This window comes from Callithrix jacchus, chromosome 5 (assembly GCF_049354715.1).
Source record: "Callithrix jacchus isolate 240 chromosome 5, calJac240_pri, whole genome shotgun sequence".
Lineage (NCBI taxonomy): Eukaryota > Metazoa > Chordata > Mammalia > Primates > Cebidae > Callithrix > Callithrix jacchus.
The window spans coordinates 91417599-91440672 of record NC_133506.1 but is presented as its reverse complement, the minus strand read 5'-3'; the positions used below and the strand labels follow the sequence as shown (position 1 = coordinate 91440672).

Below are 23074 nucleotides of genomic sequence, written 5' to 3'. Positions count from 1 at the left end.
GAGGTTGGTCTTGAACTCATGATCCACCTGCCTTGGCCTCCCAAAGTGCTGGGATTACAGGTGTGAGCCACTGTGCCCGGCCCCATCTTAAGTTTTTTTTTTTTTTTTTTTTAAAGAGGTTTCACCATATTGGTCAGGCTGGTCTCGAACTCCTGACCTCAGATGATCCGCCCGCCTCAGCCTCCCAAAGTGTTGGGATTACAGGCGTGAGCCACCGCGCCCGGTTCCATCTTAAGTTTTTAATAAATAGTTCTTGCTATTAATTTAAGATGTTCAGGAAAAAAAAAAAAAGGTCTTGCTGCTGCTCAGGCTGGTGAGGGTGGGGCCATCAGGCCCAGGGTTCCCAAGCTCGAGGGGTGTGAGATGTCCCCTTCTCATGCCAGTTCAGGCTCTGGCTCTGAAAAGGAAAGGAGAAAGCACTGGGGTTGGCCCCCACCCACTCCCAGTGGGTGTCCAGGTGCTATCCTGATGGGAAGGGGGTGAGGCTCCCCAGGAACAGGTGTCAGCTGCCCCCAGCTCCAGTGGGGTGTGCTGCACCTCCATCCCCAGGTGGGACAGGGGCGGCCAATAGGCTGCAGGCCCCTGGAGGAAAGGCTCCAGCACCCACACACACCATAAGTTCCGGAGCCCAGCAGGTGAATGTTTGTTCCCAACTTCCATCCCAGGCTGCATCCCCATCCCCCCAAGAACTTGTCACTAACCAGCCTCAGCCTCATCACCCTTGGCATCCGGCTCCTGCCACCAGTCAGCATAGATGCTCTCCTCGTAGTCACCCTCCCCTTCAAACTCGGTGTCAGATGGGGCGTCCTTCGGCTCGAGGGGTGGTTCTGTCTCCTCCAGTTCCATCTAGAGCAGTGCCACAATTGTGGGAGAAACTGGGTCACGGTAGGCCCAAACCCATACAGGCTCCCTTCCTGGCCAATGGGACCTCCCTTCCCACTTCTTGGTCCCCAAAGCCCCTCCCCTTCCCCAGTCTCAAGATCTAATGAGAACATTCTGAGGATGTCTCCCAAACTGCCCCTCCCTGAGTGGCTGCACAGGGCACCACCGGTAGAATTTGGTGTCAGCATAAACATCACCTCGGCACAGCCCCACCTTTTAAGCACAAATACACTGGCGAGAATCTTGCTGGTCCCTGCATAATGTTTGCTCATGCTGTTTCCCTGCCAGGAACTCCTGCTGTCCCCTGTGCCTGTGCAGCCCGCACTGATTCCTCCAAAGCCAGGCATCAGTTCTAGGCTGAGCCCTTGCTGGTAACCCTGGCTGGGCTGGAGACCTCCTCTGGTGCTGCATGCTGCCCTCTCCAGCAGCAGATTCTACCTCCCCAACTAGACTGTGAGCTTGGGAAAGGGACCATGACTTTCACTAACTTATTCCAGCCCCCAGTCTGGTGTCTGACAAACCACACAGAACAAGCGACAGCCCTCAAAGCAGCTGCCATAGGCCAGGTGTGAGCAGGGGCTCACATCTGTAATCCCACCACTTTGGGAGGCCGAGGCAGGTGGGTCACTTGAGGTCAGGAGTTCAAGACCAGCCTGGCCAACATGGTGAAACTCCATAACTCTACTTAAAATATAAAAATTAGCTAGGTATGGTGGCACATGTCTGTAATCTCAGCTACTCAGGAGGCTAAGGCAGGAGAACTGCTTGAACCCAAGAGGTGGAGGTTGCAGTGAGCTGAGATGGCGCCACTGCACTCCAACCTGGGTGACAGAGTGAGATTCTGTCTCAGTGGCTCAAGCCTGTAATCCCAGCACTTTGGGAGGCCGAGGTGGGTGGATCACGAGGTCAAGAGATCGAGACCATCCTGGTCAACATGGTGAAACCCCGTCTCTACTAAAAATACAAAAAATTAGCTGGGCATGGTGGTGCGTGCCTGTAATCCCAGCTACTCAGGAGGCTGAGGCAGGAGAATTACCTGAACCCAGGAGGCAGAGGTTGCGGTGAGCCGAGATCGCACCATTGCACTCCAGCCTGGGTAACAAGAGCAAAACTCCGTCTCAAAAAAAAAAAAAAAAAAAAAAGCACTGCCATTCACTGTGCACCTACCAGGTGCTGGCTCTTTATCAAGTGCTTTACATACTTGATCTCAGCCAGGTGCGGTGGCTCACGCCTGTAATCCCAGCATTCTGGGAGGCCAAGGTGGACAGATCACTTGAGTCAGCAGTTTGAGACCAGCCTGGCCAAAAATGGTGAAATCCTGTCTCTACTACAAATACAAAATAAAATTGGCTGGATGTGATGGCACGTGCCTATAATCCCAGCTACTCAAAGGCTGAGACCAGAGAATCTCTTGAACCCAAGAAGCGGAGATTGCAGTGAGTGGAGATTGCACTCTAGCCTGGGTGACAGAGCAAGATTTCGTCTCCAGTAAAAATAAAAATACACACTTGATCTTAATTTTTTTCTTTTTTAGACAGAGTCTCAATCTGTTGCCCAGGCTGAAGTGCAGTGGTGCCAGCTCAGCTCACTGCAACCTCTGCCTCCCGAATGCAAGCGGTTCTCCTGCCTCAGCCTCCTGGGTAGCTGGGATTACAGGTGCCCATGACTGCCTGGATAATTTTTGTATTTTTAGTAGAGACAGGATTTCACTATGTTGGCCAGGCTGGTCTTGAACTCCTGATCTCAGGTGATCCCTCTGCCTCGGCCTACCAAATTGCTGGAATTACATGCATGAGCCACCATGCCTGGCCAGATCTCGTATTATTCTCATCACCACAATATGAGATGGGCATGATTCTCCCCATTTAATGGATGAAAAAACAGAAGTTTGAGAGGTTGCCCGACACTTGTCTGGAGGCCACCCAACTGGTAAGTAGTGGAGCCGGGTCTGGCTAGCTCCTCATCCTGGGTGCTGACAGTGTAGATTCTGCTCCCCACCCCCATGTTTAATGGGTGGGGGTGTGAACAAATGAGAGGATATATAAATAAGCACTGAGCAGCAACACCTCAGAGAAACTCAGGCTGTCAAACCCTCACTCGGAATCTGTAATACACTACAGTCCTCTGGTCCTGATGCCCTGCATTCATTCATTCACTGGTTCATTCAAACTGTTTCTGAGCCCAGGCTCCATGCAGGGCATGGGAGAGCTGGGAGAGCAGGGAATACCCTGGCCCTGTGTCCTGCAGTGCGGTCCTCCTGGAGACTGGCTGGAGAAGGGGGCCAGGCCTCAGATGGACCAGGACTGCAAATCATCCAGGTCCAGGCCACAGGTGGCCAGGAAAGTACACAGAAGCACTGCTAGCCCAGAACAGAGAGCCAGGGCATGCAGCAAGGACTTCCTGGAGGAGGCACCATGTGAGCTGCACCTGGGAAGAGCAGGATTAGGACATGTACAGCAGGAAGCATGAGAATGCTCAGGCTGGGGAAGGAAGGGACGGTCCAGACAAACCTCTCTGCTTCACAATGGCTGACCACCAGGGGCTGGGGCTCAATTCTGGCACACTGGTGGCCCCAGGAAAAGCCCAAAGCATCCCCATCACAGCCCAGTCCTGGAAATCAGGAGGCACTCACCTCATCATCTGACTGCAGGTACATGTGGGTGAACTCCAGCAGCTCCCGCAGCTCGGCGGTCTGGTTGTGGTAGAGCATGGCCTCCTGGAAGGAGGGAAGGATGGGTCAGGGGTGAGCCATACCCTGCTGCCAGATGGCAAGAAGCCAGAGCTCCTAGGATCTGGGCCCACTGGCCCTCTTCCAGCTCAAGGATCAGGGAACGGGTATCAGCTCACAAGCTAATCAGATCATTGTGACTGTCTGGAGCACTGGGTTAAGGATTCTGAGGGTCTGGTGAGAAAGAATCCCTCAATTGATTAGCAATGTCTGCCACTGATAAAGAAAGCAGGAGTGGTACCATGTGTCCCGTATTTGCCAACCTTGCCCTCAACTCCAAGGGGTTTTCTCAGTTGGTTACCTAGTGGGTTCCTGGGGAGGAGGGACAAAGCCCAGCAGTGAGGGTGATGAAGGTGGGGAGGGGAGCAGGCAGGAGTGGATGTGTACCCTCGCACCTCCCACATCTGGACACTGCTGAGGGGGGCAGTACTACCCCCATTTTGTAGGTGAGACAATAGATTCGAAAAGGGAGGTAGTCTTCCCAGGACCACAGAGCAGTGGGGCTGGGCTCGAACCTCAACTCATATTTATATATATATATATATTTTTTTTTTGAGGTGGAGTTTCGCTATTGTTACCCAGGCTGGATGGCGCGATCTCAGCTCACCGCAACCTCCGCCTCCTGGGTTCAGGCAATTCTCCCGCCTCAGCCTCCTGAGTAGCTGGGATTACAGGCACGCGCTACCATGCCCAGCTAATTTTTTGTATTTTTAGTAGAGACGGGGTTTCACCATGTTGACCAGGATGGTCTCGATCTCTTGACCTCGTGATCCACCCACCTCGGCCTCCCAAAGTGCTGGGATTACAGGCGTGAGCCACCGCGCCCGACGTTTTTTTCAAACTGCATGTCCAGCAAGTGCCCCAGAAAGCAGTGCCCACCTCCCGGGGCTGGAAGTCCTCCTCTTCCAGGCCCCAGCGAGCCCGGTGGAAGCGGTAATACACCAGGTTCTGCTGCATGACGCTGTCCTTGGGGTCGAAGAGCATGTAGCTGGCGGCACTGCGGGCAGCCTGGCGCACATCATTCACTGCAGCAGCACAGGGGTGAGGAGTTGCTCTGGCACTTACCCTTCAGTGTCAACTCCAGCTCCCAGTTCAGTCCAGCGCTCCTGCCACCCAGCCACCTCCCAGAATAGCTACTAGGCTCCTTACCCCACCCAAGCATAATGCCAGCTAGCATGTAGTGGGCACTGACCTTGCACCAGGCCCTAACTCATTTAAGCCTCACTATCATTGTCTTTTTATTTTTATTTATTTATTTAAAAAAAATTTTTTTATTGCATTTTAGGTTTTGGGGTACATGTGCAGAACATGCAAGACAGTTGCATAGGTACACACATGGCAGTGTGTTTTGCTTCCTTTCTCCCCTTCACCCACATTTGGCATTTCTCCCCAGGCTATCCCTCCCCACCTCCCCCTATTTGTTTATTTTTGAGACAGAGTCTCACTCTGTTGCCCAGGCTAGAATGTAGTGGTGCAATCTCGGGTTGCTGCAACCTCTGCCTCCCAGGTTCAAGAGATTCTCTGCCTCAGCCTCCCAAGTATCTGGGATTACAGGCACCTGCCAACATGCCCAGCTAATTTTTATATTTTTAGTAGAGACAGGGTTTCACCATCTTGGCCAGGCTGGTCTTCAACTCTTGACCTTGTGATCCACCTGCCTCAGCCTCCCAAAGTCCTGGGATTACAGGCATGAGCCACTGAACCTGGCCTGTCTTTTTATTTATTTTATTTTATTTTATTTTTTGAGACGGAGTTTCACTGTTGTTACCCAGACTGGAGTGCAATGGCATGATCTCGGCTCACTGCAACCTCCGCCTTCTGGGTTCAAGCAATTCTCCTGCCTCAGCCTCCCGAGAGCTGAGACTACAGGTGCGCACCACCATGCCCAGCTAATTTTTGTATTTTTAGTAGAGACGGGGTTTCACCTTGTTGACCAGGATGGTCTCGATCTCTTGACCTCGTGATCCACCCGCCTCGGCCTCCCAAAGTGCTGGGATTATAGGCGTAAGCCACCGTGCCCGGCCTATTTTTTATTTTTATTTTTATTTTTTGAGACGGAGTTTCGCTCTTGTTACCCAGGCTGGAGTGCAATGGTGCAATCTCGGCTCACCGCAACCTCCGCCTCCTGGGTTCAGGCAATTCTCCTGCCTCAGCCTCCTGAGTAGCTGGGATTACAGGCACGCGCTACCATGCCCAGCTAATTTTTTGTATTTTTAGTAGAGACAGGGTTTCACCATGTTGACCAGGATGATCTCGATCTTTTGACCTTGTGATCCACCCACCTCAGCCTCCCAAAGTCCTGGGATTACAGGCATGAGCCACCGAACCTGGCCTGTCTTTTTATTTTTTAAGACAGGGTATCACTCTATCACCCTGGCTGGAGTGCAGTAGTGCCATCATGGGTCACCTCAGCCTTGATCTCCCGGGCTTAGGTGATCCTCTCACCTCAGTCTCCCAAGTAGCTGGGACTACTGGCACACGTACCACCACACCCATCTAATGTTTTGTATGTTTTTGTTTGTTTTGAGACAGGGTCTTGTTCTGTCACCCAGGCTGGAGTGCAGTGCTGTGATCTCGGCACACTATAGCCTCCGCCTCCTGGGCTCAAGCAATACTCCCACCTCAGCCTCCCCAGTAGCTGGGACTACAGGCATGCGCCACCACTCCTGGCTACTTTGTTGTATCTTTATAGAGACAGGGTCTTGCTATGTTGCCCAAGTTGGTCTGGAACTCCTGGGCTCAAGCCATCTGCCTGCCTGGGCCTCTCAAAGTGCTGGGATGACGGGCGTGGACTACCGCACCCAGACTGCCTTTTACTGTCATCCACATTTTACAGCCAAGAAATCTGAGTCACAGAGAGGTTAGCTAAATTGCCCAAGCTCACACAACTGGAGAATGATGGCTCTAGGGAATTAGAAGCCCTCAACCTCTCCAGTATCTGTTCCCAGGAAGGGTCTCCCAGCCCCTTTGTTCTCAGCCCCTCTGCTCAGATTCCTGGCTGTCTGAATTTTGGCATCTCTGAGTTACAGGAACACTGCAGGCTGTCCATCTCAGTCCTGGTGGATGCCAGAATCTCTCCAGTGAGGAGAGCCACAAGTCCTGGTGCCACTTTTTATTAGTCATGAGAGTAATAGTCCCTTGCCCTCTATAAGCCTCAGTTTCCCCATCTGAAAAATTGCGTTACAGGAACACTGCAGGCTGTCCATCTCAGTCCTGGTGGATGCCAGAATCTCTCCAGTGAGGAGAGCCACAAGTCCTGGTGCCACTTTTTATTAGTCATGAGAGTAATAGCCCATTGCCCTCTATAAGCCTCAGTTTCCCCATCTGAAAAATTGGTCCATCAATGCCAGCTGGTTTTGATGAAAGGACCACATAAGTGCCTTGTAAACTCTCAAGTGTTGGTGGGGCATGGTGGTTCACAACTATAATCCTAGCACTTTGGGAGGCTGAGGTGGTGGATCACCTGAGGTCAGGAGTTCAAGACCAGCCTGGACAACATGGTGAAACCCCATCTCTACTAAAAATACAAACATTAGCTGAGCATGGTGGCGGGTGCCTGTAATCCTGGCTACTCAGGAGGCTGAGGCAGGATTATCACTTGAACTCTAGAGGCAGAGGTTGCAGTGAGCCAAGATCGTGCCACTGCACTCCAGCCTGGACAACAGAGTGAAACTGTTTCAAAAATAAAAATAAACTGTCAAGTGCTCTGCAGTTGTTGGTTGCCTAGTCATTTGCCCAAGAGACCCTCTACTTCTCCCTGAGGCTCCTGTCTGTTCCCACTCACAAGCATCTCACCTACCCCAGACTCTCAGGGTGGCTTCCCCATGTCCCCACCACCCCTAGCCTTTTCTCCTATCATCTAGTATCCTCGATACTGAAGGAAAGCTTCCCACAATTCTGGGAGGCACCCATGCAGTCCTCTCCCTTATCACCTCTTCCCCTGCCCAAGCCCACCCAGGGGGCTCACACTTGTAGTAGGCAAACTGCAGGTAGTGGTACATGGTGGCCACGAACTTGTCCACGAAGAAGCCGCCCACATTGGGGGTCAAATTGGCCTCACAGTCCACCTTGCACTGCAGGGACTCTGCAAAGAGATCTGGGGGCGGGAAGGAGCAGTGAGAGGCTGGCATTGCCATGAACAGCTCCCTCCCCACAGTGGAGAAGACTCCAGATCCAAGCTCTGCCTACTGAGCCAGGCTGCTGGTCCAGAAAATGTGCTGCTGTTGCAATCACAGGGGAGAATGTGTGTAAAGTGCTTGCCACACTATACCACAAATGATGGTGAGAAAGATGACTGTGGGCTGAGCTGCCTCACCTCCCCCACCATTCAACCACCACCCCAAGCCAGAGGGAGTCAGGGCATTCTGGGAGAACAGAGGTTAGGTCCAGAAGTGGGGCAGAAGTCCAAACAGAGAAGCTAAAGGACAGTACTTTTTTTTTTTTTTTTGAGATGAAGTCTCGCTCTGTCATCCAGGCTGGCGTACAGTGGTGTGATCTCTGCTCACCGCAACCTCCACCTCCCAGGTTCAAGCAATTCTCCTGCCTCAGCTTCCTAGCTGGGATTACAGGCGTGTGCCACCATGCCCAGCTAACTTTTGTATTTTTGGTAGAAACGGGGTTTCACCATGTTGGTCAGGCTGGTCTCGAATTCCTGACCTCGTGATCCACCTGCCTCGGCCTCCCAAAGTGCTGGAATTACAGGCCTGAGCCACTACACCTGACCAAGGAAGTCCTTTCTGCCCCTGCTCGAGGGACCCCGGGGTTAGAGATCCTAAGACTAGGTGTGATTTCTGGTTACCAGCTGCTTTCTGCACACGCCTGCCGGGCTACTTCTCACCGCAGCACCTTTGCACCTGCACCGCCCTCTGTCTGGAAGGCCTGTGAACCCAAGCTTCCCTGACCCTTTAGGGATATCACTGCCTTTCCACACTGATCCAGCTCCTTGAACACTCCCAGCTGGGGCCCCTGTACCCATCGTCGTTCTCAGCAGACCGAAGGCTCCCTGAGGGCTGGAACAAAGCCGTCCTCCTGGCTGGCTCCTCCGCATTTGCAGTGCTCCACGTGCAGGGAGGGGACATCTGCCTTACCGGGCCTGTGGGTGATTGGACCGCCCACCATAGTCTGGATGGGGGATACCTGCTATGGCCGGGTAGAAGTCCTTGAAGTCCACCTGCTCGTGGGCCCCTTCACAGCTGGCCAGACACCGGGCAAAGACCGCCAGGTACTCTGCCAGGGCCCGCTCCATGTCCTCCGTGCTGCTGCGGAAATCCCCGCTGTTGTAGAGCTTCACAGCCCGGAGAAACACGGCCTGGAGGGGGCGTGGCAGAGGGAGTTAGGGCGCCCCCATCATCCCCCCTCCTCTACAAGCCCTATCTGCAGGATCCTCCTCCTGCCCTCCACCCCACCTCGTAGGGCTGGGCCTCTAGGTCCGTCAGGGATTCGTCGGCGACGTCGACCATCCCCCTGTAGTAGCTGAGATACTTGGCGGTCAGCTCGTGCTTCGGGTTCCTCTGGAGGAAGGTGTAGGCCGCCGCCACCGCCTTCTCCAGCCGGTTAGCCTGGTCGGGGGGTAGGGGGTGAGGGAGCGGGTCAGTAGGGCCGGAGTTCGCGGCCCGGAGCGCACAGCGGGCTTCGTGACCCGGGTGAAGGCAACGCTCCTCCGACGGATCGGTGGGGAGACCCGAGGCCCAGCCCGAGACGGGACCCCAAGTGGGGGCGGACGCCCACCTTGAACAGCGCGTAGTGCAGGTACTGATAGGGCAGGCGGCTCTGGAAGTCGCGCAGCAGCTGCCGCGGCGGGTAGGGCACCTGGAAGGCGGGCAGCGTCCGCTTGCAGCGCCGCAGGCAGGCGGCGCGCTCCAGGACGCGGCCGAAGAGCCGCAGCTCACGGGCCCACTCGTCCGCGCGGCCGCCGTCGGGGCCAGGCGTGGGCGCGGGCGCGGGCCCGCTGCAGTTGGCGTGGCAGAAGGCCTCGCTGTCGCGCAGCAGCCGGTGCAGCCGCAGCGCAGCCTCCAGGTAGCGCGCGCTCTCGCGCCAGCTCTCGCCCTTGTACTGCTCCAGCGCGTGCCCGTAGGCGGCGGCCAGCGGCATCAGATCCTCGGGCGGGAAGCCCCGGAAGCTGTACTTCTCGTACTGCGCCCCGACGCTGCCCAGCAACAGCCACAGCAGCCCCCACGCCGCCCGAGCCATGCCCGCCGCGCCGCCGGCTCTCCCGAGCTGAGCTGCCGCCCAGCGGACGGAAGGGGCCGGGGCCCGCGGCGCGCCCGCTGGGTCTTAGCGCCACGCACGAGGGCGGCGCGGCGGGGCGGGGCGGGGCCTGGGTCGCGAGGTCTCTCCTCTTTTTCCCCAGGGTCCGATAGTGTCCTGAGTCCTCTGCGTCGGCCCGGGCTCCTGCCTTGGGGATGCCCCTAGGCAGAGAGTGAGTCGGGGAGCGCTTCCCGCCAGAGATGGGGAGCCTAGAAAGCCCCTCCCCGCCCAAACACAGTGCCCCCTCCTGGGATCGGGACCCTGAGCGCGGGCCTGGGCCGCCTCCTCTACGCTGCCCACGCGAGGGGGAAGCCCCGGAGCCGGGCAGGCCGTCGCTGCGACCTCCTGCACCCTCCGAGTGTCTCCCCGCCCACGTCGGAGCCACACACCTACTGTCACCTGCACACCTTCCGCCGCCACCGCCACCGCCACCCACTCCTCCGTGTCCGTCACGTCCCAAGTCACAAAGCCCTTTCTGCAGTCCAGCCTTTGCGGGGCCAAGCTGCTCTTCCCTGGAGAGGCCGTCCCTTGGAGCACAGTTGGGGTTGACGGACGAGCACGGAGATGCCTCTCACACTCCGCGGCTTTGCCACCCACCTGGAGGGGACTAGAATTGGAGGTGCCCGCGAAAGAAGCAAGGGGCGCCTCCGCCCGGCTTTAGGACCCGGGGGCTCCGGAAAAAGACACTGAACTTTTTTTTTCCCTTCGGTGTCCACTCAGACTTCTCATCTTTCCCGAGCCTCCCTCCCTGGCCAGGCCCCAGGTCTCGCAGCCAGGGTTGGAGACGGGGGAGGGAGGACTCGCAGTTCTTTGTGGTGCCTCCCTCCAACTCTAACTTACTCAGCCTGACCCCCTCCTCCTGTTGCACCCCGCCCCGCCCCGCGCCTGTCCAGCTCAGTCTTCCCAGCCCCCATTCCACGTGGACCAGCCAGGGCGGGGGTAGGGAAGGAGGACAGGAAGCTGGGAAGCCAGTTCTGGGAGGCGGGGAGAAGGAGGTTGGCGGCGGCTCCCTCGCTCGCCCTCACTGCTGGCGGTCCCAGTCTCAGGCACCATGTTCCCCGCGGGCCCCCCCAGCTACAGCCTCCTCCGGCTCCCTCTGCTGCAGTTACTGCTGCTGGTGGTGCAGGCCGTGGGGAGGGGGTTGGGCCGCGCCAGCCCGGCCGGGGGACCCCTGGAAGATGTGGTCATAGAGAGGTACCACATCCCCAGGGCCTGTCCCCGAGAAGTGCAGATGGGGGATTTTGTGCGCTACCACTACAACGGCACTTTCGAAGATGGCAAGAAATTTGACTCAAGGTAACCCGGCTTGGGCGCCCCGGGATTCACCACTCCATCCCCTGAACCCGGGGTCCGGTTTCCTAGTTGCCTCCTTGAAGCTCTGCATCCTAGTACTCTAACGGCACCCTTGGGGCCTCCAGACATCCATCTCCCCAAAGATACCCTCCTGCCCCCACTTCCAAACCCTCACTTCTCAGAGGACCCCCTCCCCCACCCCCAGACGGAGTTTCGCTCTTGTTACCCAGGCTGGAGTGCAATGGCGCGATATCGGCTCACCACAACCTCCGCCTCCTGGGTTCAGGCAATTCTCCTGCCTCAGCCTCCTGAGTTGCTGGGATTACAGGCACGTGCCACCATGCCCAGCTAACTTTGTATTTTTAGTAGAGACGAGGTTTCACCATGTTGACCAGGATGGTCTCGATCTCTTCACCTCTTGATCCACCCGCCTCGGCCTCCCAAAGTGTTGGGATTACAGGCTTGAGCCACCGCGCCCGGCCCTAGAGGACCCCTTTTCTTTCACACAAGCTCTCCACATCCCGGAAAGGACTCGATAATCAAGGTGAACCGCCCTGTGTTGTTAACAGGGCTGTATTTAATGGCATGATGAAGAGGGGTGTTCTGGTCTACAGTGTTGGGGGAAAGGGGATGGTCCTTGCTGCCTGAGAATCCTGGGGTGGTCTATCAGCCTGGAACCCCTACTTTTCCACCCACCCTGACTCCTTTTTTGGCTCCACTCCATTTTCAGTGCCTTTGTGGTTAGAGAAGAGGGAATAGAACTTTTTTTGGAGAGGGTGGGAGTTTTCAGCGGTCGGTGGGCAGGGACAAAGGCGGGTGGGCATTCTAAGAAGGCAGCCGGCTGGACCTGGGGGTAGGGCATGGCTCCCTGCGGGGGCCCTGTCTGTCTACGTGTCACACAGTTGGATATGCCACCCTGGGCTCCTCGGAGGAGTTTCATACCTTCCTCTCTGGTACTCCTGGAACCCTCACCTCTCTCCATTTTAGGTAAATCAGGCCAGAGGCGCAGGCCGCCCATTTTGCCAGCCTTGGGGTTTGTGAGGTGGCCTCCTGGTCTGATCCAGGACTTTGGTCTGCTCCAGCAAGTCCACTTTTGTTAGTGGGGACAGGACAGGGCAGTGTGCCAGCCTCAGGGGTAAACCTAGGGTCCCAGTTACATACGGACCCCATAGCACACTGAAAGAAGTCAGCCTTAGACCCTCCCCTGAAACACAAAACTCAGCCCACAGGAAATTAGTGGCCATGACTTTGGAGGCAGGCAATATTTTGGGGTAAGCATACAAACTCTAAGAGTCCCAAAACCCTAGTTCAAATCCAGGCTATGACCATGGACAGAGAATTTTGTCTCTTTAAGCATCGCTTTCCTTATCTGAAAAAGGAAGACAAAAACAGGACCTACTTGCTAAGGCTGATGTTAGAACTCAAAAGAGATGGATGAATGAATGTGGGCTTCTCACAGGGCCTGGCAGTCCTCCAGCCAGTTCAGCACACATTAGCATTGACCTTGAGGAGAACCAAATGACCTGATGCTGTTTAAAGCATAGAAACTTCATGCAGAGCTTAAGGCTTTGTAATAGCACTGGGAAGGAAACACATATAGGAAGTAGTCAGGAGCGCAGCCCTGAGCCCTTGAGTGCTGGAAGTGAGGCAGGGGTTGGGATTTGGGGGTTGTCTTCCCTGGTAGGGGCTCTGGGGGCCCAGCTCATCAGTATTGAGCTTGGAGAACTTTTTTTTTCTCTTTTTTTGAGACAGAGTTTCGCTCTTGTTACCCAGGCTGGAGTGCAATGGCGTGATCTCAGCTCAACTGCAACCTCCGCCTCCTGGGTTCAAGCAATTCTCCTGCCTCAGCTTCCCGAGTAGCTGGGACTACAGGTGCGCACCACCATGCCCAGCTAATTTTTGTGTTTTTAGTAGAGACAGGGTTTCACCATGTTGACCAGGATGGTCTCAATCTCTTGACCTTGTGATCCACCCACCTAGGCCTCCCAAAGTGCTTCGATTATAGGCGTGAGCCACCATGCCCGGCCTGGAAAACTTTCTTAACCAAATGGCCCCTTCAATCAAAAACAAAAACAAAAACAAAAACCTCCCATCCTTACTTTACTTCTGAAAACTTAAAATAAAATTAAAAGTGTATATAGCCAGGTGCGGTGGCTCATGCTTGTAATCCCAGCACTTTTGGAAGCCAAGGAGGGTAGATCATGAGGTCAGGAGTTCAAGACTAACCTGGCCGAGATGGTGAAACCCCATCTCTACTAACATTACAAAAAATTAGCCAGGTGCGGTGACAGGTGCCCGCAATCCCAGCTACTTGGGAGACAGAGGCAGGAAAATCGCTTGAACCCAGGGGATGCAGGTTGCAGTGAGCCGAGATTGTGCCAATCTCGGTCAACACAGTGAGACTCAAAAAAAAAAAAGCGTATATAATTGGCTGGGTGCAGTGGCTCACTCCTATAATCCCAGTACTTTGGGAGGCCCAGGCAGGCAGATCACTTGAGGCCAAGAGTTTGACCAGTCTGAGCAACATGGCAAAGACCACCCCGCCTTATGAAAAATACAAAAATTAGCCAGGTGTGGTGGTGGTGGTGCACCTGTAATCCCAGCTACTCGGGAGGCTGAGGCAGGAGAACCGCTTAAACCAGGGAGTTGGAGGTTACAGTGAGCTGAGATTGCACCACTGCACTCAGCCTGGGCAATGGAGAGACTCCATCTCCAAAAATACTTATGTAAAAGTAAAAATAAATACATTAATTAAAAGTGTGTAACTAAAAACAAGCAAAAGCCATGGCACTTTTAGAACAGGCCTTTTCAAAATGTGAAAGCAATCCTCACCCCATCTCTGCTCTCTTTTCCTGGGCTTTCCATCTCAGCTGACTACACATTAGCTGTGTGACCTTGGGCAAGGCACTTAGTCTCTCAAGTCTCCATTGTTCTCATAAGAAAAATGAGAACAAGAATCCCCACCTTACAGGGGAGAGAAATAGAGAATGTAAAATGCCAAGCATTTAATTGCATATGGTGAGTGCTCAGTACATGCTCCCCTGCCGCTCCGTGCTGTACCTACCACTCCCCACTTGCTGTCAGCAAATAGTAGCAGCATTCAGGCCCATGCATCCCACCCTCACCCCATCCCAGGGCAATAGCCGCCCCTGGCCTCCTCAGGACCTTGCCTTTTGTAACAGCCTGTTCTCTTAAGGTAGGTGACATGGCCAACCTAGGACGGGGACTTGAAAAGGAGGAGAGGAGAGGCCAGGTGCGGGGGCTCATGCTTGTAATCCCAGAACTTTGGGAGGCCGAGGCGGATGGATCACGAGGTCAGGAGTTCAAGACCAGCCTGACCAATATTGTGCAACTCCCTCTCTACTAAAAATACAAAAATTAGCTGTGTGTGGTGGTATACACCTGTAATCCCAGCTACTCAGGAGGCTGAGGCAGGAGAATTCTTGAACCCAAGAAGTGGAGGTTCCAGTGAGCTGAGATCACGCCACTGCACTCCATCCTGGGTGACAGAGCAAGACTGTGTCTCAAGAAAAAAAAAAGGAGGTGAGGAGCATGTGTGCATATTGACACCTGGTGTAGCGAGAGGCAATTGTGTACGTGTGTACAGGTACACCTGTGCCACCGTGGGCAGTGTGTGTTTGTGCCTGAGGTCACTGTATCCCATCTGTCCCTCCTCCCCAGCTATGACCGAAACACCTTGGTGGCCATCGTGGTGGGTGTGGGACGCCTCATCACTGGCATGGACCGAGGCCTCATGGGCATGTGTGTCAACGAGCGACGACGCCTCATTGTGCCTCCCCACCTGGGCTATGGCAGCATCGGCCTGGGTGAGAAGGGCTGGGGCACAGGCTAGGGATGGAGGAGCCCAGGAGGAATGACTAACCCAGTGTCACACTATGCACACAGTATGAAGAGTGGCAGCTCTGGGCCGGGCGCGGTGGCTCAAGCCTGTAATCCCAGCACTTTGGGAGGCTGAGGTGGGTGGATCATGAGGTCAAGAGATCAAGACCATCCTGGTCAACATGGTGAAACCCCGTCTCTATTTAAAAATATATAAAAAATTAGCTGGGCATGGTGGCGCGTGCCTGTAATCCCAGCTACTCAGGAAGCTGAGACAGGAGAATTGCCTGAACCCAGGAGGCGGAGGTTGCGGTGAGCCGAGATCACGCCATTGCACTTCAGCCTGGGTAATAAGAGTGAAACTCCGTCTCAAAAAAAAAAAAAAAGAAGAGTGGCAGCTCTGGCTGGGGCCGTGGCTGACATCTATAATGCCAGAGTTTTGGGAGGCTAGGGTGGGAGGATTGCTTGAACCCACAAGTTCCAGACCAGCCTAGGCAACATAGCAAGACCCCGTCTCTACAAAAAAATTAAATAAATTATCCAGGTGTGGTGGTGTGTGCCTACAGTCCCAACTACTCAGGACTTGAGCCTGGGAGTTCAAGGCTGCAGTGAGCCATGATTATGCCACTGAACTCTAGCCTGTGTGACGGAGCAAAACCCCATGTTTTTTTGTTTTTGTTTTTTTGAGACAGGGTCTCAGCCTGTTGCACAGACTGGAGTGTAGTGGTGTGACTTTGACTCACTGCAACCTCTGCCTCTGGGCTCAAGCGATCCTCCCACCTCAGCCTCCCAAACAGCTGAGACTTCGGGCGCACACCACCATGGGTGGCTAATTTTTTTCTGTTTTTAGTAGAGATGGTGTTTCGCCATGTTGCCCAGGCTGGTCTTGAACTCCTGGGCTCAAGCCATCCGCCTGCCTTGGCCTCCCACAGTGCTGGGATAACAGGCATGAGCCACTCTGACCAGCCCACTAGCTCTTAAAAAACAAACAAACAAACATAGTGGCAGCTGTATGCCTGGTTTGGGTCTCCTGGTTCGGGATGAGAGGAAGGCCCCTGGCTGGTATCCTGGTTGGCAGAGCACATCTCTGAGACCTCCATGCTGCTGTGCCCTCATAGCAGGGCTCATTCCGCCGGATGCCACCCTCTACTTCGACGTGGTTCTGCTGGATGTGTGGAACAAGGAAGACACCGTGCAGGTGAGCATCTTGCTGCGCCCGCCCCACTGCCCCCGCATGGTCCAGGACGGCGACTTTGTCCGATACCACTACAACGGCACCCTGCTGGACGGCACCTCCTTCGATACCAGGTAAGGGGCCAGAGGGGAGCCCTGAGGCACTGGGGACTGTGGCATGGGGAGCAGGAGTCCAGCCTGCCTCTCCCACCCCCACCTCATTTTCTGCAGCTACAGTAGGGGCGGCACTTACGACACCTACGTCGGCTCTGGTTGGCTGATCAAGGGCATGGACCAGGGGCTGCTGGGCATGTGTCCTGGAGAGAGAAGAAAGATTATCATCCCTCCATTCCTGGCCTATGGCGAGAAAGGCTATGGTGAGGGTGGGCAAGGAGTCAAGGGGAAATTCTCCAGAAGGGGGAAAACCAGGCCTCCACATTACAGTTGCTCAGGTTGTATACTGCACAATGGCATCCAGCCAAGGATGCAAGGCGGGATAAACTCTACCCTTGGTGCTCGTCTCACTAAGAAGGGGTGCTTTATTCTGATTCACACGAAGGCTCGGTATGAGCTGGTGGTGGCCCTGGGGAAAACCCAGGTCAGGCCTTACTGGAGGAGCAGGAAGCAGGGCTGCTGGTGGACGGGAAAGGGCTCTGGAGCAGGGCTAGTGTCTCCTTGCATGGTGCCCAGGGAGCCTTCCTGAGTCAAGAAGGAGCTTGCTCTCCACCTGTATGGTTCAAGACCTATCCCTTCCCCAGGGACAGTGATCCCCCCGCAGGCCTCGCTGGTCTTTCACGCCCTCCTGATTGACGTGCACAACCCAAAGGACACTGTCCAGCTAGAGACGCTGGAGCTCCCCCCGGGCTGTGTCCGCAGAGCCGTGGCCGGGGACTTCATGCGCTATCACTACAATGGCTCCTTGATGGACGGCACCCTGTTTGATTCCAGGTCCGGAGGGTCTTAAGGTGGGAGGGCAGGGGCTGGGCAAAATGTGGAAGAAGCTGGGTGGGCACTCTGAGCTGCCTGGAAGGGGAGGGCCCCTTTGACTCCCTTCCTGGCCCTCCCGCCTTGTTATTGCAGCTACTCCCGAAACCACACCTACAATACCTATATCGGGCAGGGTTACATCATCCCCGGGATGGACCAGGGGCTGCAGGGCGCCTGCATAGGGGAGCGCCGGAGAATTACCATCCCCCCACACCTTGCCTACGGGGAAAATGGAACTGGTAGGGGCATTCCCCAGCCACCACCTCAGCTCCTCCCCTGAACTGCCCCTCATGGCCAGGCCGCCCCCCATCCCTACTCCACAGTGGGATTCTAGCCACCACGCTACCCCACTCATCACAGAAAATGCATGCAGCTTACATCTGGTCACTCTGATTCCCGCCACACAGACTTCATCAATTTCCTCCAGGGTGGCGTCCCACTTCTCCCTTCCCTAGTGGAGAAGGGCAGCCAACTCCTGAGTCTGGGGAGGGAGGGTGGTTGTGGAAAAACAGAAGCAGCATACCCCCAGGACCCAGCTGTGCTGGGAGCCTCAGTGTCCTCACCTGTAAAATGGACAAGCCATGCTGATCCGCAGGGTAAGTTACTGGGAGTTTGCAAGACGGTGAGTGGAAAAGAGCTTTCTAACTGGAAAGCCGCCTCCCCCTGCCCCTCACCCCAATGAGAGTGTGTTAGAATTCACTCTGGACAAACATCCCATCCCATCCTCCTTCGGCTCCCCAGGGCCGGGAATGGGTATTAGGTCTAGGGGCCCCCATGGAGAGACTTCAAGAAGCCCTTCCTGGTGCTCTGAGCTGACCGCACTCCCTGATTCTGGCCTCAGGAGACAAGATCCCTGGCTCAGCCGTGCTCATCTTCAACGTCCACGTCATTGACTTCCACAACCCTGCGGATGTGGTGGAAATCAAGACACTGTCCCGACCATCTGAGACCTGCAATGAGACCACCAAGCTTGGCGACTTTGTTCGATACCACTACAACTGTTCTTTGCTGGACGGCACCCAGCTCTTCACCTCGTGGGTCTGGGGTGGGGCCGGGGCTGGGCACGTGGGTGGGCTCAGGCATGGGGAGTTCTCCTCACAGCACCCTGACACCTGCTCCTCCCTCTTGGTCCTTGAGCCCCAGGGGAGCTTTCAGGCTCCTGCTGCTTCTTTCAGTCCCATTTCAGAGCCTGTCGGGGAACCATGAGATGAGATTCTCTGCTTCACGGGGAGGGAAGGTGAAGCCAGCAACTGTGGGAGAACTGCTCTTTACATTTCACAGAGATGAAACTGACATGGGAGCCATGAGCCCTCGAGGCTATATTTTAGGGGCAGAGGCGAGATGAGAAGGGAACCCCACATCTGCACCGCTGGGCCCCTGCACTCTGCTGCATGGCCCAAGTCACCAGTGGGAGCAACTCCAGAACTGAGCGCTTGTTCTGGGCCCACCTCAGAGAGAGTGGGGTACACACTGACAGGGCACAGGGTGGCTGCTGACCCGGGCATCTGCTCTCCCCCCAGGCATGACTACGGGGCCCCCCAGGAGGCAACTCTGGGGGCCAACAAAGTGATCGAAGGCCTCGACACAGGCCTGCAGGGCATGTGTGTGGGAGAGAGGCGGCAGCTCATCGTGCCCCCGCACTTGGCCCATGGGGAGAATGGAGGTGAGGGGATGAGAAAAAAAGTAATGTTTTTTTTTTTTTTTTTTGAGATGGAGGTTTACTCTGTCACCTAGCTGGAGTGCAGTGAGTGACATGATCTCAGCTCACTGCAGCCTCCACCTCCTAGGTTCAAGCGATTCTCTTGCCTCAGTCTCCCAAGTAGCTGGGATTATAGGCACCTGCTACCAGGTCCAGCTAATTTTTGTATTTCTAGTAGGGATGTGGTTTTGCCATATTGGCTAGACTGGTCTTGAACTCCTGACCTCAGGTGATCCACCCACCTTGGCCTCCCGAAGTGCTGGGATTACAGGCGTGAGCCACCGTGCTCAGTCCGAAACTGTGAGACTGGCATCCGTCCCTGTTGCTCCTGCCCATTGTGGGCCTGATGGCTGGCGGGAGGAGTCAGGAATGCCTGCAGGATGGCTCCTTAAACATCCCGTGCCCCACTCTCCAGCCCAGCACCAAGAGGGAAAACAGGCCTGTGGGCTGGGAAGCAGCAAAGCAAGGCCCAGACTCTGGCCTGACTGGGACCCCTCCCTCCTCTCCCGCCTTCCATCCAGCCCGGGGCGTCCCCGGCAGTGCTGTGCTACGGTTTGAGGTGGAGCTGGTGTCCCGGGAGGATGGGCTGCCCACAGGCTACCTGTTTGTGTGGCACGAGGACCCTCCTGCTAACCTGTTTGAAGACATGGACCTCAACAAGGATGGAGAGGTCCCTCCAGAGGAGGTGGGTGAAGGTTCAGTCTAATTACCATGCTCACGAACTCCCCCAACCCAGGAAGCATCTAGGAAGAAGGCATCCCTCTTCTGGCCTGTCCACCCGCCATTGTGCTCCTGCCTGTGCTGAGTCCCATGCCTCAGGCTCCTCGTCCCTGCCTTCTGGGAACACATGTAGACTGTTCCCTACCCAAGCCCAGGCACGGACTATCCCCGTGCCATGCCTCCACCCCCACCCTCACCAGGACTCCAGCACCAGTGCCCTTCCCAGTCCTTCCTGAATTGCCGCATGTGGGGCAGCCTGGGAAGAAAGAAAAAGAAAGCACTCACTGGCCTCCACCCAGGGCCCCTCCCAAGGCCATGATGCTCACTCCCCTCTTCCCTGGCTCTCCCCTCCCCCCAGTTCTCCACCTTCATCAAGGCTCAAGTGAGTGAGGGCAAAGGACGTCTCATGCCTGGGCAGGACCCTGAGAAAACCATAGGGGACATGTTCCAGAACCAGGACCGCAACCAGGACGGCAAGATCACAGTCGAGGAGCTCAAGCTGAAGTCAGATGAGGACCAGGAGCGGGTCCACGAGGAGCTCTGAGGGGCAGAGAGCCTGGCCAGGCCTGAGACACAGAGGCCCACTGCGAGGGGGGCATGGTGCTGGGACTGACCTGCTGACAGTCACCCTCCCTCTGCTGGCATGAGGTCTGGGAGCCATCTAAAACGGTGGCAGAGGAGACATTTCTGGGGTTTCCACCACCCTGGATGAAAATCCACAGTACAGACCTCTGTGCTGTTTCTCTTCCAACCCCAAACCCCTTCCTTAAAATGTTTGGATTTGCAAAGCCACTTTGGGGCTGGTGGAGCCTGGGGTTGGATAAGGCCATGGCTCGTCTCTCACCGTACCTCCCCTCCACGTCACTAGCACAGCTGGGCTTGTTGTCTGTTTCCCCAAACTTTCTCTTTATTTGTACTTGTCACCCCCACTCCCCGACCCCATTCCTCTCTGTGACAGCTCCCCAGGATGCCTTTGCCTTCCTCCCCAGCTCTGACTGGCTCCCGGGGAAGGGGCAGCTCCTGGAGGGCAGCCCTACCTACCCCATGCCCTTTGCTCTTCTTCCTCACCTCCAGTGGAGGCTGAGCTGACCTTGGGGTGTCGGAGGCTAGGAATGGGCTGTAGGTAGCTCTTCATCCCTAAAGAAGGCGCCTTTCCCTAAGGAACCGTGGAAGAGGAAGAAAACAAAGGGTGTGTGTGAGGGAACCTGCTTGGGTGGGTGCGAAGGCTATGAAATCTTGGATTTGGGGCTGAGGGGTGGGAGGGAGGTGGGCAGAGCTCTGCACACTCAAAAGGCTAAACAGATGTCAGTCCCTTTTTCCTTTGTTCCAAATAAAAGATTAAACCAATAGCCTTAATTGTCTTTTGGAACAGCTTGAGGGGCCAGCGGAAGTGGGGGTTGTGGAGAGTTCCCCACATTGGGGAAGAAGATAAGCCAGGCTGTTTCCACGGCCTCATTAGCTCTAGACAGATCAGGGGCTCCCCCTCTGGAGGTTTCCTGCCTGCCCTGGGCCTAACCTGGGGCTTTGCTGTGGGAAGGGAGCCCTGGTCTGTGGAGGGGGTGAATGTGTAGAGGACAGAGGCCTGCTGCAGGGTGTGGAGTGATGATCCTCATCCCCTAATTGTCCCCATCGAATGGGAAAGACAAGGTCCCTGACCTCAAACTCAACTGACAAAGCTCAAGGATTAAATTAAAGCACACAGGTCAGATTATCCTTTTCTGTCGATCATTTCCAATACTATGTTCCCATCTCTCCCTGCTCCTGGCCGCCACCTGTTACCACCTGCCCATCCTCCTTCTTGCTAGGGGAAAGGTAACTGAGTTCAGATCTCCACAGTGTCTTGTAGGAAGACTTCAGCCACCAGCCAGGCCATCTGCTCTTGCTTGCCTGGGATGACCCGGGCCTTCTGAGGACAGGTGGGGACTTGGGAAAGAAAATGACAGGACTGGACTCACAGCAAACTGCCTCCGTCAGCACTTCTTGCCCAGAGTCCCCTAAGAGACCTGACTGTTCCACATGGCCAGTGACTGACATTCTCTGGCCTCAAAGCATCCAGAAAGCTCCTTGATTGAAGTTTTTTTTTTTTTTTGAGACAGGGTCTCAATCTGTCTACCAGGCTGGAGCGCAATGGTGCTGTCTTAGCTCACCGCGATCTCTGCCTCCTGGGTTCAAGTGATTCTCCTGCCTCAGCTGCCCCAGTAGCTGGGACTACAGGCATGTACAGTCTCACCGTGTTGGCCAGGCTGGTCTCAAATTCCTGACCTCAACTGATCTGTCCACCTCAGCCTCCCAAAGTGCTGGGATTACAGCATGAGCCACTGTGCCAGCCAAGAAAGCTCCTTGATTGCAGTCTGAAAGTAGTTACTGACCCAGCCTCAGATGGTAACCACTCCCTCCTCCCAAAACCTAATGAAATAGGCCTGAAGCAGAGAAATGCAACAAATGGCATGGACTTTGGTCAGAAACATTTGAACCCTGGGTCTAGCTCCTAGCTACGGAGTTTGGGCAAGTTACCCATCCTGTCTGAGCGATCTGGCAGGGTCATTTTGAGGGTCAACTGGCAGGCACCCAAGTGCCCAGAGTAGCACCTGGCACACAGTAGGACTTCAGTTAACATCTCCATTACCTTCCACTTCAAATCTGCAGAATGACACAACATTCCAACAGCTAGCCAAACTGCAGGAAGGGGTGATTTCCTCTAAAGTTAAGAAAATGCTGAACTGACTCTTTTTTTTTTTTTTTCACCATGTTGGCCAGGTTGGTCTTGAACTCCTGACCTTGTGATCTGCCCGCCTCAACCTCCCAATTACAGGTATGAACCACTGTGCCTGGCCTTTTTTTTTTTTTTTTTTTTTTTGAGACATATTCTCACTCTGTTGCCCAAGCTGGAATGCAATGGTGCGACGATCTCGGCTCACTGCAACCTCTGCCTCCCAGGCTCAGGTGATTCTCCTGCCTCAGCCTCCAGAGTAGCTGGGATTATAGGCGCCTGCCACCACGCCCAGCTGATTTTTTGTATTTTTAGTAGAGATGGGGTTTCACTATGTTGGCCAGGCTCTCGAACTTCTGACCTCATGATCCACCCGCCTTGGCCTCCCAACGGCTGGGATTACAGGAGTGAGTCACTGTGTCCCGCCTGAACTGGCTCTTCTATATTTTTTCTTCAAAAAGTGCCCTAGAGAGAATCAGCTAGTTCTTGACCATCCAAGTCAACAGGGAGGGAAGAAGGGAAAGAGACTGTGAAGTCGGCCCAATAATGCAAGACCACAGTGCATACATCACTCATATTTCACCACAGCACAGCCTCCCTCAGGGCCCTGCTCTAAATTCCCCTTTTCAGGTCATCCACTTTACTGTCCATGACCCCTAAGAGGAGGGGAAAGGAAAACCTAGGGCACGAGGGAAAATCTACACCCACACGCATCCTCCAAGGGAGCCCTGAAGAGGGGATGCTCAGGGTTGCCTCAACCCCACCAATCCCAACAGAATTTCAAGTTTGATGGCTG

At 55.1% G+C, this 23074-nt stretch overlaps 3 protein-coding genes across 5 annotated transcripts in view; 1 reads left to right on the top strand and 2 right to left on the bottom strand.

The window, feature by feature from the left end:
• Positions 1-219: 219 nt before the first annotated feature.
• Positions 220-9823, bottom strand: P3H4 (prolyl 3-hydroxylase family member 4 (inactive)). Of its 2 annotated transcripts, none has more exons than XR_013535673.1 (8): positions 9338-9823; positions 9016-9168; positions 8747-8918; positions 7578-7706; positions 4390-4635; positions 3515-3598; positions 702-846; positions 220-397 (listed from the first exon to the last, which is right to left on the bottom strand). XR_013535673.1 is itself a non-coding variant. In XM_002764016.8 (8 exons), exons 1-8 carry the CDS (start codon positions 9797-9799, stop codon positions 375-377), a joined length of 1314 nt encoding a protein of 437 aa, XP_002764062.2. In that variant the 5' UTR covers positions 9800-9823; the 3' UTR covers positions 220-374. The 2 variants fall into 2 exon arrangements, 1 of the variants encoding a protein (XP_002764062.2); XM_002764016.8 differs by having other exon boundaries at positions 4490-4635.
• A 1003-nt stretch (positions 9824-10826) lies between these two features.
• FKBP10 (FKBP prolyl isomerase 10) lies at positions 10827-20915 on the top strand. Of its 2 annotated transcripts, XM_078373608.1 has the most exons (11): positions 10827-11152; positions 11516-11693; positions 14831-14976; positions 16108-16297; positions 16394-16539; positions 16921-17110; positions 17243-17388; positions 17991-18183; positions 18670-18812; positions 19370-19533; positions 19927-20915. In XM_078373608.1, exons 3-11 carry the CDS (start codon positions 14889-14891, stop codon positions 20110-20112), a joined length of 1446 nt encoding a protein of 481 aa, XP_078229734.1. In that variant the 5' UTR covers positions 10827-11152; positions 11516-11693; positions 14831-14888; the 3' UTR covers positions 20113-20915. The 2 variants fall into 2 exon arrangements, with proteins under 2 accessions (XP_078229734.1, XP_002764059.4); XM_002764013.7 differs by lacking the exon at positions 11516-11693.
• NT5C3B (5'-nucleotidase, cytosolic IIIB) overlaps positions 20610-23074 on the bottom strand; it is a 20723-nt gene continuing 18258 nt past the window's right edge. Inside the window, exon 10 of the mRNA XM_035300537.3 lies at positions 20610-20724. The gene's annotated coding sequence lies outside the window, so the exon portion shown is untranslated. The remainder of the gene's footprint in view (positions 20725-23074) is intronic.